Here is a 14,838-nt window from a genome sequence, read left to right as displayed (position 1 = left end):
GTCTGTCAGTGTGGCCACTGTGAGGATGAGGGCCAAATGATCTCACCCAAGCCTGGCTGGGGCCCCTGCGGCTTCCCCGCTCGCGAGGGGTGGGGCAATGGAAGGAGCCAGGCCACCCGCTTTCCTTGGCCTGCCCACCCCAGGCCTCCTCCAGGAAGCTCGTGTCCTTGGACGGTGGCTCTTCTCTCCTTCTCAAAGCTATAAAGTGGGGATTCTGAATGAAGGTTTTGTGTGGTGGTGAATAAGTGCTGTTTCCTGAAGAGGCACTCTGTAAATACCGGCTGGGGACCATGAGGCCCCCTGGCGGGTGGGACAGCCCCTTGGGCATAGGGCGCATTGGCTGCGGAAAGATCAGCCTCTGACCTTCTCTCCCGCCCTGTCGTCTCTCAGATTGCCTTGAAGTGTGCTGACATTTGCAATCCTTGTAGAATCTGGGAGATGAGCAAGCAATGGAGTGAAAGGGTCTGTGAAGAATTCTACAGGCAAGGTTAGTAGTGATCCCACAGCTGAGTTTTTCACCGTCCGTGTTCCTGTTGGGCGTTTAGCCTCATCAAACAAGAAATGGCTAATCTATCATGACATTCATTCTTTTATCAACTCTTATTATCCTAACCTTTCTCTTTGACTCTCCTGCGAACCGTTCAGCCCTTTTTTGGAAATAATTTAAAAATAAATAACCTGTCTTACTGTGAAAACAGGTAGTAAAGAGGGGTAATAAAAATGAGCAAAAGTGGGAAATAAAGGTGTGTGTGTATTTATATGTATGTATATGTAATCTTTTTAATGGCTTTCCTCTGTGGATATAAGAATGTGAGGGACAGATTGATTTTTGCTCTGACCTTCATTCTAATGAGCTTAGCACAACCTAAAGGCTAAATGCCATTTGGGGTCAATGTTTTCCACTCGGATGGGACTTAGACTCCTATTTTCCTTCCCCCAGCTTTCTTAAATAGAGTTAATAATGAAACAGAGAACAGCTAACCAAGAACTGAGCTCATCCTTTCAAACATATTCAGTGAGAAGAGAAATGGCCCCAAGTTCGGGTATAATTTTTGAAAGATTAACCTCATTCAGAAATAAGGCTATGAATGAGCGAACAGGATCTTGACGCTGGGTGGGATATCGGCCTTTAAACACAGCCTTGTTTCTTCAGGCCTGGTTTCCGTGCTCAGGATGTTTGTTCAGGCACAACAGTGCCCTGATGTTAGTGACAGGATCAGGTTTGAGAGGCTGAGAACAAATAAAGCCTGAAGTGTCCCACATACCAGCTCCGTGGGGAGGTCAAGTAGCAACAGTGAGCTTTTTGGAGAAGCTTTCATCGAAAGATGTGTCAGTGACATCGAGATGGTCCCAAAGACAGAAGACAAAGCAGATGGGACAGGGTTCACGTGGGGCCAGAAGTCTCTGCTCACCAACTCTTTCGCTCAGAGGAAAAGCGCTCATGGAGTGCCCACAACTCTGTGTGACTTCACTTCAGTTGAGTGTGAGTGGCTAGAAGTCAAAAAATCAGTTCTTGTGGCCTATGATATAAAATCTCTGCTGAGAGAAAACAAAAGGAAATATGATGAAACTGGAACAGGAGACTTAGATAAGACAAGTATCTTTTTTACTCTGTGATATAAAAAATATTGAAACATGAGAGAAGGACTAAGATCCTCATGCTTGGAAATCAAATGATGGAGCAAAAAAGAGATTCTACTCTGTCCCTCTTGGTTTTGACTCAGCCGTGTGCTCCAGATGGCACTGATTGCCATTTAACCCTTTCCTTTGCTTATTTTACCTCTTATTTGAATGATGAGCAAGCAACTCGAGGCAGGGGGCCATGTCACTTGGGCAGATAGTAAGGCCGACGGAGCTGGGGAGTTAAAGTTATTAACTACAAGGAGTAAATGGGACCAACCAAGAAAAAGAATCTAAAAGATCTCTTTACCAAAACCCATTGCTGTCCTAACAATATATGCACATACAATGTTACAAGATAGAACAATCTAGGACATGTGTAGCCCTGACCACAAAAGGTGAGCTTCCCTTCACTTTGCTCTGGCATGTCTCCTGACAGGATTTGGGTTTCCACAGACAGCTCATAGTCTTAGCCCAAGTATCTTTAATGGTTCATGACGCTGAGCAAAGGAAAACCTCTAAAATCAAGGTGGAGGACTTAGCAGGGAAGGAGGATGACATCCCCTGAATTAGGAAAATAGCATTAAATTCTGAGAACAGAAATTAGGATTCTGAACATCATTCAACTCCTTCCTCTCCATGTTTTAGGGAAGTAGAATCTCTGTCCTGTTGTAACCACCTGCTGATGTCGTCTCCATCCACCAAGATTCCCAAAAGTTTTTACTGAACATCTGCTTCCAGCCTTGTTAAACCCTAGCACAACTATTAACTTCTCTATGTACAAAGCCCCACAAAGGGGTCATGAAGGATACAAAGAAGTATAGTTAAAGGTTCAGAACCTCAAGATAGTATAAAGTGCAGGCAGTAGTAATAGGCAGTAAATTTCCTGGAGTAGCCAAATGATACAACTTTCCTCTCTATTTTCTACACTGATTAACAAAGAATCTGAAATGTACAGTGCTTTAGAAGTCTATGCTGAATGAATAAATGATCTAACTGAATGGCATCTCATGGTAGAGGTCACAGGAGAAGGTTGGTGCTGAGGACATAGAATCTGAACTGGATGTGTTGGAGGATGTGTAGTTAGTGTCCTGCATTTTCCAGTAAGAAAGCCACGAAGCATATGTGATTAGTTAAATTTAAAATAATTAAATTTAATTAAATTTACATGTTCCTTGGTTTCATTGATCATATTGCAAAAAGCCACTATGGTGGGCAGTGCAGAGGACATTTCCATCATTGCAGAAAGTCCTGTTGGATGCTGCGGCTCTGGCTAGGCAGGTGTAGACATGGACAAAGGCACTGAAACAGGGACCTGCTTCATATAGCATCCTGGACTCATAGAAAGCAAGAATGTGGGGATTTGTGGATTTGTACACCAACCAAGCTCAAGTAGAGAACATGACAATGAGAGTCATCTTAGAAAGTGCAACAGAGGCAACATATGTAATTGAAGTAGAAGAAATACTGAAGGAAGAAAACGAACCAAGAAGCAAACACTAAAAGTGCATTATTAGTAAGCCAGAATAGAGACAGGCAGAGTGTGAATAGAGGGAAAAAAGATATTCTGAGAGAGGAATAAATAGGATTTGATGCCTCAATATGGAGGGTGAAGGGAAAGGAGAAATCAAAGACAATTCCTCCAAAGTGTCAAGCTGACTGAAAAATCATGATGAATAGAATTATGAAGGTAAGGAGTAGAACTCATTTTAATATGAAATGGTGTCATGCCTGTCCTCAGAAAGCTACTATCATCTGGCTTCCCCGGATTCCTCAGGTTAAGCCAGACTGATTTCCTTACCTCGGTCTTGAGAATAACCTGGGCCCAAGGGACCATGGGACTCATGGCTACAAGGCTATAAACAAATGACAGAGGTGTGGCATCTCTGAGACCCTAGCTCAGCTGTTAAGTGCAGATACTTTGGAGCCGGACTTTTAGGTTGGAATCTAGGGTCCCCCATTTACTAGTAATGTGGCAACTTGGGTCAAAATACTTCCCTTCATCTCAGTTTCTTCATCTGTAAAATGGGTACTATAATGAAGTTGTTATGAGGATGAAATTAATTAACATATGTAAAATGTTTAGAATAGTGCCTGACACACATGAAGCATGATATTAATGTTGTACTTAGATCTCCTCTGTGAACACAGCTAATGTTTCTAAGGAACAGCTTCTTTACTGATTAACCAGACTCTTTTTCCGAGTGCAAAGTTTACCCATAATTTTTCACCCCCCAAAGGATTGATAAAGTATTCTGATGAAGCTTTAGATGGTACACTTGGCCTTTGGCCTTCTAGCTGACAAAGGCATTAAAAAGAAATATTTTTCTGACTTTTACACTTTTTTTTAAACTTTAGTTACGCTAGGTGACACTAAGTCGGATTAAAGGTGATAGATAACCTTTATTTCTGCTCAATATTGTAGCTACAGACAGAGATGTTCCTCGAGTGAGATTTTCTAGTCCCTCACTCCCATTTCCTGCCTATTCACTATTCCTGGTTCACAGGAAATCAGACTAGGCTCAGGCAGGGTGAAAGGCAGGGGGAGCACACAATGTATTCACTTTAACTGTAACTTAAAGCCAGAACTTCGATTTCATGTAGGACATTGCTCATTACTTGTATCCTTGTTTTTACAGATCTTGGTCAAAGGTTTATTCTAGCTCCAGAGCATACTCATTTACAATAAGCCTATTGTAAATGGTCATTTACACTCTGATATCTTAAAATTTTCACAGAAGCTACCAGAGCAAGTGGGTGCTAGGGAGTTCCTAATGGTAATAGGCAGCAAACGGTAATTTTCCCAGAATAACTTCTTTGAGCTAGATCACTAAAGCTAGCAACATGCATTTTTACATATTCTAGATTACCAGTGTTTCTTCTTCTTTCTTCTTAGGTGACCTTGAACAGAAATTTGAACTGGAAATCAGTCCGCTTTGTAATCAACAGAAAGATTCAATCCCTAGTATACAAATTGGTGAGTGGAATTCAGTTTTAATTTTTTTTTCAGTTTTAATTTTAAATAAGTACTTTTGGCAGCTCTGCCAGAGTCACAAAGAAAAAAAAAAATCTACATGCAGCCTTTGAAAGATCCAAACTGGAGATTTAATGAATGGCTAAGTCCAAATAAACAGTCTAACCATGACTGATTTACTGGGTAATTACCAACTAAAAAACTACGAAAAATGGAGTAAAGTCTTTGTTACAGGCCCTTAACTAGCCTGTATTAACTTTGCAGTTCAGAATCAAATCAAAACCAAATTGAGTAGAAGGAAAGTCTTAAGAACCAACTATTTGCTGCTGAGAAACAGATTAGTTCGCACTGTTTAGGACTTCAAGAGTGGGAAGTCGGCAGAATGAACCTTGAGGACCCTTCCAGTCTGCCCCACTACCTTTCATCCCCAACGCAATCCAAAGGCGTGTGCTCGGCAAACCATGTTATTGCTTGTAGCCCAGAGTCCCCTGCTTCTCCACTTTCCACTTCAAAACTTATTTTCAGTCTTATTCTCAAGTATCAATTGCAGTAAACTGTTCAACTGTGATGCTAATGCACCTAACATAATAATTACTTTATGTTACATAAAACTATTAAACAAATCAAATAGTGGAAATTTTAGGCACATAGGAAATATTTTTGATCCAGTATGAATTTCTATCAGTTCTTAAAATATTTTTACAATTCCATCTATACTTAAAGCAAGTCCTTCACTTCCTTGAAGTTTCTTCCAATTAAAGCCAAACTCAGAACTTGAACTCTTTTAGTCATAAACTAGAGCCCTGACATGTACCACTTCCCACAGACCTCAGACAGCTTAATGCATTCACAGGGCTGCAGCCCTCTGCAAGGATCAAGGCTTAAAGCCTCTACTGGGCAAAGAAACGGGGCATCGCAAAAAATTAAACTGAAAATTAAGAAAACCAGAGCAAGTTAGTCAAATAATAATATGCTTATAGTCACTACGAGTCAAATCTCATCCACAAAAGAGTCATACAGTCATCCTCTGGGAATAGGAACAAAATTAACCTAGTTACAAAGATCTGAATGACGGATGTAAATATTAAAATAGATATGTTGAAATTATGGGATTATTGGTGATCCTTTTTTTTTCCCACCAAATTGCCCTTAGTATTGTTGTGTTGTTTTTAAAATTAAACTGATTCTTCCACCCAAAAGAGGAAAAAGTGGGAGTGTTATAAAACAAAAAGAAAAACAAAAACAAACAAACCGAAAAAAACCAAAAACCAAAAAACAAAAAAACCACCAATCAGGAAGAATCCAGGGCGATGACATAGCTATAGAATCCCTGGGGGGCAGTGCAGGGAAGGGAGCAGCACCAACAGAAATTCAGCCTTGGTGTCCCTGGAGCCAATCCCCGCTCCAGGTTCCCTTAGTTATGGAGGTTCTGCAGAAGCGATTTAAAAGGAATAGACCCTGACCAAAATCCCAACCCTGTGCCCCGCCCCCCATTGTTACGCTCTGGCTAGAAACAAATTGACCAGGCTCCTGCTAAAGACATTTTGTGAAAGGCATTCACATTGTTAAGCACACAACCTGGATTTGCAAGACAGACCTGATTTTAGAGATTCTACCCTGTTGTTGTCATGAGAACGCACTTATTTTGTCAGATCATATGTCCTGGTTTTCAGCATAGGAAAATGTGGTTACCATAGATACCTGTTTTTAAAATGGGGTGGGGATTGAGTGACTAGGAAAGGATCAGGGAGGCTGCAGCAACACACAAATAATAAAGAAGGTGATGATAAAACAACCCTTCATACATAAATCTTTCTTGGTCTCTGTTCCACATCCCCGGGCTCTGTAGGGTCAGGGTTGGGATGAAGGGGTAGATCAGGCTAAACTGGAAAAATTCGAAGATAAAGTCTGATTGATGGGAGCTGCAGGTTTCAGCCTTCCAAAGGAGGATTTTGCCAGTGGGTCCTAAGGAAGGCAGCTATGTCCTCTGCCCTGATTCCCCCAGGACTGTAACTGTCCCCTTTTTTCCTGTCCCAATCCACAGTGAGAATTTCCCCACGTGCCATCTCAGGTTTGGATCTGATTTTCTGTTTAAGTCATTCATATTCGCCCAAGTGGAAGTGGGATTTAAAATCCCTTTCCCTCTCTCCACTGAATTCTGCATTTTAGAAAGAAGATATTAGATCAAAAGAATCTCTAATTGGTGAAAGCTATGGAAGGAGGAGGAGAAAGAGGCTTGCCTTCATTCCCTATTTGCTCTGAGGCCACCATGCCTCCCTTTCCCGCTCCCAGCCTTCCAGGAGGGCAAAATCCAGGCAGTCAGTCCCTCGCTTGCTTAGAAGAGAGAGCTTGGCATAATGCACTGGGAATGGATGGAACAGTTTCCCAAATGTGATCGTGCGGAAGTCACTTTCATTTGAAAAAGTACCTCCTGGTGTCTACTCAGACTTCAATCTTGCCTAATCTACTGTGAGAGGTCTTTATATCGGACAAGTAGATATATGGGGACTAATTCCCCAAGAACGTCAGAAAGAAATGAGTTGATTTTCAAGTGCCAGATTTTTAAATGTTGGATTTGTAGCTTTTTGATATGAAGGTGCACCTGATAAATATTTACACTTCAAACCTGAGAATAGTATCATTTTGTGAACCATCTTTCTAATATCAAATCTCTCATACAGTGAAGGATATTAGAAATTAGATATAGAGGTTATGAAGGAAGTGAAGAAAATTCAGGAATAGTAAACAAGAAAATTCAAGGGAATCCTTACTTGTGACTCCCTATATAACCTTATCACTGGCTTAAATTTCCTCCTCAGTCAGGTTTGGGTGATCTAAAATGATCTCATACTACTTAAGTCATATTTCACATACGATGAGATAATGCAGAAATGTGAAATAACACTTTGCATGTCTCCATCCTGTTTCCATCTCTGTAGCATCCTCACAGGCCAAGCATCTGCTGTTTGTTCAATAAAAAGATAATCAAATCAAGCCTTATAATTCACAGCCTCATAAACACACACTGTCAGTTAGTAGAAAATTCGTTATGCTAAAAAACACTTTCTCCCCACACCTACATTTCAGTAAAACCTAAGTATGTCCAAGTTTGTGATGATTCCAGTCATTCCAGCCTAGACTGAAAGTCGTCTTGGCTTTAATAAATCATATTTAATATGGAAAGACCCTAACATTGAAATCAAGAGAACAGACATATCGAATATCAACCATTCTTACCTGGTCATTAACGTAGGGATTTTATACAGGTAAAAATCCCTATCAAAAATGAGTTGCTTAACATAACTGAGAGTAAGACAAAGCTGTAAATCAATACTCTTGAAGAAATATCCTACAGCGTAAAACACATGAATTCCCCATGGATCTACGGCAACCATACGCCCCTTCCTGATATCATTCCCCCTTTCCTCCTCTCCCGCACCCCCTCCTCAGCTCCAGCACAGACTTTTTCCTACCTTTCTGTTCCGATGTCTTTCTCCCTCCGCAAATAACAGCCAAAGGTATGGAGGGTTTACTACGTGCGGGGAGCTTTCTGAGCATTTCACCTGTGTGAAGTCATTTCCTGGTCATAAGAAACCTATGGGTTTGGTCCTCTTCCCAGCTCCTTTTTACAAATGAGGAAACTGAGGCTCGAGAGGTTAAGAAACAAGCCCGGGGTGACACACCACGTGCTCCCAAACCGAAGTTTAGGGAGCTTATCTGCTTTTGCCTCCGTATCTCTGGATGGAGCCCAGCAGGGTCTGGGAGGGAGGATGGGGGTCGAGTGGGTGTCGTTCTGCCTTCGCGGTGCTGAACTTGGCCTTGCCCGTTCTAGGTTTCATGAGCTACATCGTGGAGCCACTTTTCCGGGAGTGGGCCCGTTTCACGGGCCCCAGCGCCCTGTCGGAGAACATGCTACGCCACCTGTCCCACAACAAAGCCCAGTGGAAGAGCCTGCTGCCCACGCCCCACAGGAGCGGCGGCGCGGAGCACGCGGGCCAGGGGACGGACAGCGACGTGCCCACTGGGACCAAAGGCGACGCCCCGTAGTCCCAGCCAGTCCGCCCCCGCTCCGCGCAGAGAGGAGAACCTCCTGGAGCAGAGGCCTCCTGAGAGGGTGGCAGCCCTTGGCGACCAGGCCAGCCACGTGCTGAGATCCGTCCCGGGCTTTTTGCAAGGCCACCCTCCTCCCACTCACCTGCCTCCTCTCCTTTTTCCAAGTGTACAGAAGCCATCCGTCACTTCAGCATTCGCTGCCGAAATAAGCAACTCCATTCAGGAACGTGGGCCCCGATTCTCGGGGGGATGAGGGGGTCAGGTTCACCCATCCAGGAGAAGACTGGGGAGTAAGAAAGAGGTGCTCCTGCCATGTCCTCCTCGGGCCCCGGGTCACACTGTGACAGGCGACGGTGGCTGAGTCCAGAGCGGGTTTTTTGTTTGTTTTGGGGTTTTTTTTAGCGTTTGCCATCTGACTGCTGATCTGCATGACAAAAACACCAGCATACTCGGACCTCCAAGGAGATGGGTCTTAAGTGCCAGAGCACAAATGAGAACGTGAGAGAAAGGACCTTCTATTTTAATAATAATTATTATTATAAAAATAATAATAAATCTTTTTAACTTTTATATTTTATGCACTAGACAATGGATCTTAAACTTTGGACTAGGATTACTCAATGTACCCAATCTGAACAGGGGGTTCATTGTTTTGTTACTGACTTGATGCCACTTGGGGTCAGAGATTTGGCGTCTGCTCAATTTCAGAAACCACGTTTCCTATCCGATCCGAGGGGAAGGTGCTGTACAGTTCATTCCTTTGCACCATTAGCCGATCTGTCTTTTATCAACAATTCAGATTCCATGACATGTTTATATGCACACGTGTACATTTTCTGTAAATACCAAGCGCTACTGATTCCCATGCCAAAATACATGAGTATTATGGGATTGCTACCTGTATCAATAATGGCACTGTGAACAGAATACTGTTAGTTTCATACAAGAGAATGCGTTTGTAAATCTGGTATAGAGTTTATTAATATACTATTGTTTGCAGATAAAGGCCTTAACTTTAAACATCTTTCATCTTCTGAAAGCTGCCCGACTTAAATCCTCACAGATGTCCTGAACTGCCTTCCCATGCCCATCTTTGTGCTTTCCAGCTAAGGTCACAAACCAAAACTGACTAAAGTCTTTGAGGAAATATTCTGGAAACTTCACACGCATTCCGCTTGAGACCATAGTGTTTTATCTATGGCACCAAGCATCGTTTCCTCAGATTAATGGGACCTTTCAACAAGCCTGAAGTCACTTTTCAACACAGCGATGTTGCACACTGTTTTAACAAGCCAGCTGATAAGCTTGTGTTTATGTGACTCTTGTCTTGGACCGTGGCGATGTGTCAACCTCGCAGGAGACACGGCAGGTCTCACAAACCTTCTATGACCCTGTCATCTAACCATCAGGGAACTCCCTGCTCTCCCACCACACTTTGTTTGTTATGGCTACAGTACCAAAGCACCTTTGGTTTATGGTTGGCGTGCATTTCTTTGGTGTTAACAGTAACTGGATTTTTCTTTTTCCTTAATTTCGTGTGAACAACTACTCAATTATCTAGCTGAAGTTAACATTATTGAAGTCAAGAAAACATTTCAGTTTTGCGACCGAATTTACCTTCCTGGCAGGTCATCGTGATTCATTACGGTTCTAGCTAACAGAGTCACCTTGGAATCTGGTTGGCCATTTTTTTCGGCAGACTCTTGGTCGGAAAATCAGTTTGTTACTGCATCCTTCTCTGGTGACTGAGCTCTGTGCATTCAACCTCTTCTTTCAAAGTTCTAGCTTAAATAATGTTACATGAAAATTGGCATGTCCCTTTCTTCTTACCTTAAATAATGTTGTAGTGGGAGAATGATAATACAATCATTTCTGCCACTATCGAGCTGTTTCGCAAGCTGACAAACTGACAGCTAACTCTCGTTTCCTACTTGCAACTCTTGTGGGTTTTCTCCCCTCCTAACGTACAAATGAAATGTTGGAAACTTGACTGTTTTGTACTAAGTTTCTGTAGAGACACTGAGGCTTGCCGAGTGAAGGTTTAGGGGAAATTTTGGAAAGTTGGTTATATTTTCATTAAAGTAGGAGAGATTGTCAGATGGTACTAAAGAAAGTGTGAAAAACCTCACGAAATGGGTGGATGAGAAGTTGAAATTGTTGATATGGGTAAGAGAGAAGTTGTGAAATCTCAACACTAACTTTTTTTTCTCTGTAATAACTATGAACTGACACAGGATTCTTTATTGCTTTAATCCTCTGAAGCTCTCAGCTTGGTGAGGCCCCAAAAGAGAAAATGTTGTATGTATTCCTGCTTCTGAATCTCTCTTACTTTGGTCTGATGGTGCAGAGAGAGCTTTTGAGTGGTCTGTGTTTAACGTACCTGAGATCAAATGAAGAAAAGCAAATGTCAAGGATGGTACAGTGGAGAGAAGAGAAGATGCTATTTGAGTGAATGGGACCTCTGTCTTGGGTTTAAGAAATGGACTTTGTTTCAATTATATTTATATTGTAACTTAAATAAGTAAGATTGGAGGCATTTTTAGTAGTTCCAAGTTCATAGGACAGAAGTCTATGTTACAATTAGGTCTTGAAGAAGAGCTCACAGAGAAAACCACCAGATATCCGACTATGATGCAGCTACTAGTACAATCCAAATTTGAAGTAGAAGGAGACACGATGCATAAACTAGATGCATTTTTGTCCTTCTTTCAACCATCTGGAGTTTTCTTGAGTTCCTTGCTTTTTGGCAAAAAAAGAAAAAAAAAAAAGAAAGAGAATGTGAAAACTTTTTTTTTTTTTCCTGCCTAGTAGTGGCTCCGTTTCGATAGAGGAGCTCATTGCTAGTTAAGACACAGCTGTTGGATCAAGCATGGATTTTATCTTTATATTCTCCTCCTGGTCCATGGACCACCAATAGTTGACTTACCAAGTTTAATTCTGTCATTACTTGAGAAGAAAGGAATCAAAGGGCTATTTTTAGTAAGCAAAACAGAGTTCAGATCAAATTAAGGGAGAGAGAATATATATCACTGCCAGGTCTGATTGTCATAGCCTGCTTTTCCTTTAACAGAACCCGTGAATACGCAGAAACTTGTTCATGAAGCCCTAACCTACCCGAACTCCTCCAGGCTGAGTAAAAATCCAGCTCTCTTTCCACCTGCTTAAGGCTTCCCACAAAGGCATTTGGAGAGTGTCCGGCGACACTGTCTTCAGATAGTGCTTCCTACAAAACGCAGACTTGTTTTGTAATCTTTTCTCTTGTTGAATCAGATCTGCTCACTGATTTGAATTTGGTTATGAGCTTGTGTCTCACTGTATTTCTTATGTTCTGTTCTTTTAAGCAAACCCTTAAAATTGTGTTGTTTTGTGTACACTTGTGAGATTTGGAAAACAAACAAACACCTTGTGAGTTTTGCTCAAAATGTGGCCTAAATATCCATTGGCATGTCTAGATCAACGATTGAAAATAAAGATAATTTCCTAAAAACATCAAAGCTTGAAAATATACTGATTCTCACCAGGTAACATGTTATCAGCAAAACAATCAGATTCAACAATGAAGGCCAACTGTTCAGGAGAGGAAACTTGCAAGGGAAAAATGCACAGATACAGACATGGTCTTCATGTGACTCATCCTACTTGGGGCTGCAGAAACAGCCCTGTCCATGAAGGCATCACTTGCCAGTTAGTCCCAAGTTCAGGAAAGAGGGCTCTCTTTCTCCCACCATACAGTTCTACACTTCCCCTGAGTCCTGATATTTTTCTGTTTCACATTTGTCAAACTCATATATGAATGAGAATGAGGTACAATGGATTAGGTTGTAAAGACAAAGCCGACTTCATTCAATAATTACCTGTGAAAAATATGGTCTTGCAGATTTCAGGACTAGAAACCATCAAGAACAATAGAACAGTTCAGGAAGGACAACTGAGTGTCCTCAACTCATCTGGAAATAGAGGAGAAAAAAACCACCACCCTTGCTTCCGAGAAACAACCTTGTATCTGCATGGTCTCTTCATGTCCCTTTTTATTAAGATTAGATACAGAATCTCACCCCCTTCAGACTTCCCTGTGTCTGAAAACAAAGCCACTTTTTCATGTGTGGATATTTGATATCATAAGATCAAAATCAAAATTGAGAACCCAGTGGTTTTCCAAATAACAGTCAGACAAGATCTTCAAATGGCCCCGAGAACCTAGCTGAGACATTGTGCACTAAGTCAAGCCTATGTGAGCAATTGCATTTCAATTCCACAAATATTGATTGAGGATCTACTATGTACCAGAGGTTGCACTATTAACTTGAGATATAAAAAGACTCCATTTCTCCAGGAGAAATCAGACTGTGTCAGAGACCAGCACGACCAGTGAATGCTTCTTAGAGAATCCGTGAGAACACCTGTAAGGCCTCAGCCACTGATAAAGCTCTCTCCCCGAGTACAACATAGCAGAACATAGATAAGCTTGGAGACTGTACGGGCCAAGAGCAGGCTGCCCCAAAATGTGCCATGTCAGCATATTGAATATTTTAAATAAAAGTTACTTATGTGACAGCCTATGTAAGAAGGATACTCAGACCATCCTCTGTCCCCCTGAAAGCAGGAACTAAATCTCCCATGTGTAAAGGGAGCCTCCTGTACCAAGAGGTAAAGACATCCTTGTTACCAGAGATGGGAAATTTAGAGCCAAGAAGGCTGTGTAAACAACTTTTCACACTCTACTAATTTGCCCCAGCCCAAATTATGCTTAGCATTCTTTACTAATTGAAGCTTCCAAAATTGAGTTTTCTTCATCTTGTCAATTCCTCCAACCTATTGTCTTTGCATAAAGAGTATAAAACTGCCAGCCTTGGTCATTTCTTTAGGTCTCAGTTTCATTATTGGGTCTCCATGGGCACATCATCAAACTTTGGGTTTTTCTCCTGTTAATCTGCCTCACATATATGTAATTCTTAGTTCAACTAGAAAAACCTTGGACTGAGGAATATTTCTTCCTTCCCTTCAAGATAATAGTGAGTCCCAATCTTGATTGAGTCACTAAATTATTCTGAGACTTCAGGGAAGTTACTGAACATCTATAAAATTATTTCCAGACAGGGGCACCTGGGTGGCTCAGCTGGTTGGGTGTCCAACTCTTAATCTCAGCTTAGGTCTTGATCTCAAGCCCTAAGGTCATGAGTTCAAGCCCCATGTTGGGCCCCACACTGGGTGTGGAGCCTACTTTAAAAAAAAAAAATGTATTTCCAGACAGTAATATCTTTCATGGTATTGTTGTGGCAATTAAAAAAGACCAAATACAAGAAGCGCCAATGGAATATTCTGTCTAGTATATGGTAGGCTTTTCAAGAGATGCAAGTTCTCTCCCCATCAATGACAAGAAGTTTGGCAAACAGCCATTCACACGTGGGTAATATGTGAAGAATATATGGGGGGAAAATGCAGTGAAGAAAAGCTGGTGATTTTATGTTAGGAAGTCAAACTCATTTTCGTATTTTTTTCAAAACAGTCGATTAACTTATGTATTTATTTATTTGCAAGGTGGGATAAAATGATTACCCCTTCAATCCGTTCCTCAAATGAAAGCTCTGTCTCAGCTGCCCATGACCTTAGCTTAGCTTTCTATACTCTAATAGTGGATCTTCTGTTTGCTGTTCTGTCCGAAATTTCTGTGAAGGAAACAGGTCCTAAAAACAAAAGAAGAATCATTTGTCTCCTTTGCATATGTTCTACTTCTGGCTGGTGATAGCTCTGTTCTTCTGAGTCCGGCCCTGAAAGCTTCGTTGCTTTTCTCATAGGCTCCACTGTGGGTGGAAGTTGGTGCCTCCCGGACACACACCACTCACATTTCCAGACGCGTTCTCGGCCAGTGCTCACCATCTGTCCCACAGCAGGACCAAAAGCAGAGGTACTCGTCAAGTAACATGCCGTCAGAGAAAGGAGAAGACTCAGCCCTGCCTCCATGAGAATGCAATGGACATTTGAGCAATGACTACCCGGGGAGCTTTTAGCTGCAGAACAGTCCATGACGGGATTTTTTTTTTTTTTTTTCAAACTAAGCTGGAGAGATTATTAGAAAAATTTTAAGTTTTAGCTGATAGGATTTGAAGATGCATTATTGCCTTGTCTCAGTTGTCTAAGCAACGATGTATCTTGGATTCAATTGCCTGGAATGTTTTAAGTTCTAGTATGGC

At 41.7% G+C, this 14,838-nt stretch overlaps 1 protein-coding gene across 1 annotated transcript in view; it reads left to right on the top strand.

Moving 5' to 3' along the window:
• Positions 1 to 8,641, top strand: part of PDE7B (phosphodiesterase 7B) — a gene marked incomplete at both ends in the record, with an annotated part of 142,683 nt that extends 134,042 nt beyond the window's left edge. The window contains 3 exons of the mRNA XM_080805902.1: positions 391 to 487; positions 4,517 to 4,597; positions 8,427 to 8,641. Of these exons, the coding sequence (XP_080662028.1) occupies positions 391 to 487; positions 4,517 to 4,597; positions 8,427 to 8,641 (393 nt within the window). The remainder of the gene's footprint in view (positions 1 to 390; positions 488 to 4,516; positions 4,598 to 8,426) is intronic.
• Between the last annotated feature and the right edge of the window lie 6,197 nt (positions 8,642 to 14,838).

The sequence above is a fragment of the Martes martes genome, assembly GCF_963455335.1.
Source record: "Martes martes genome assembly, chromosome: 6".
Taxonomy (NCBI): Eukaryota; Metazoa; Chordata; class Mammalia; order Carnivora; family Mustelidae; genus Martes; species Martes martes.
The sequence above is the reverse complement of the archived record's forward strand: the minus strand, read 5'-3'. Positions and strand labels throughout refer to the sequence as shown.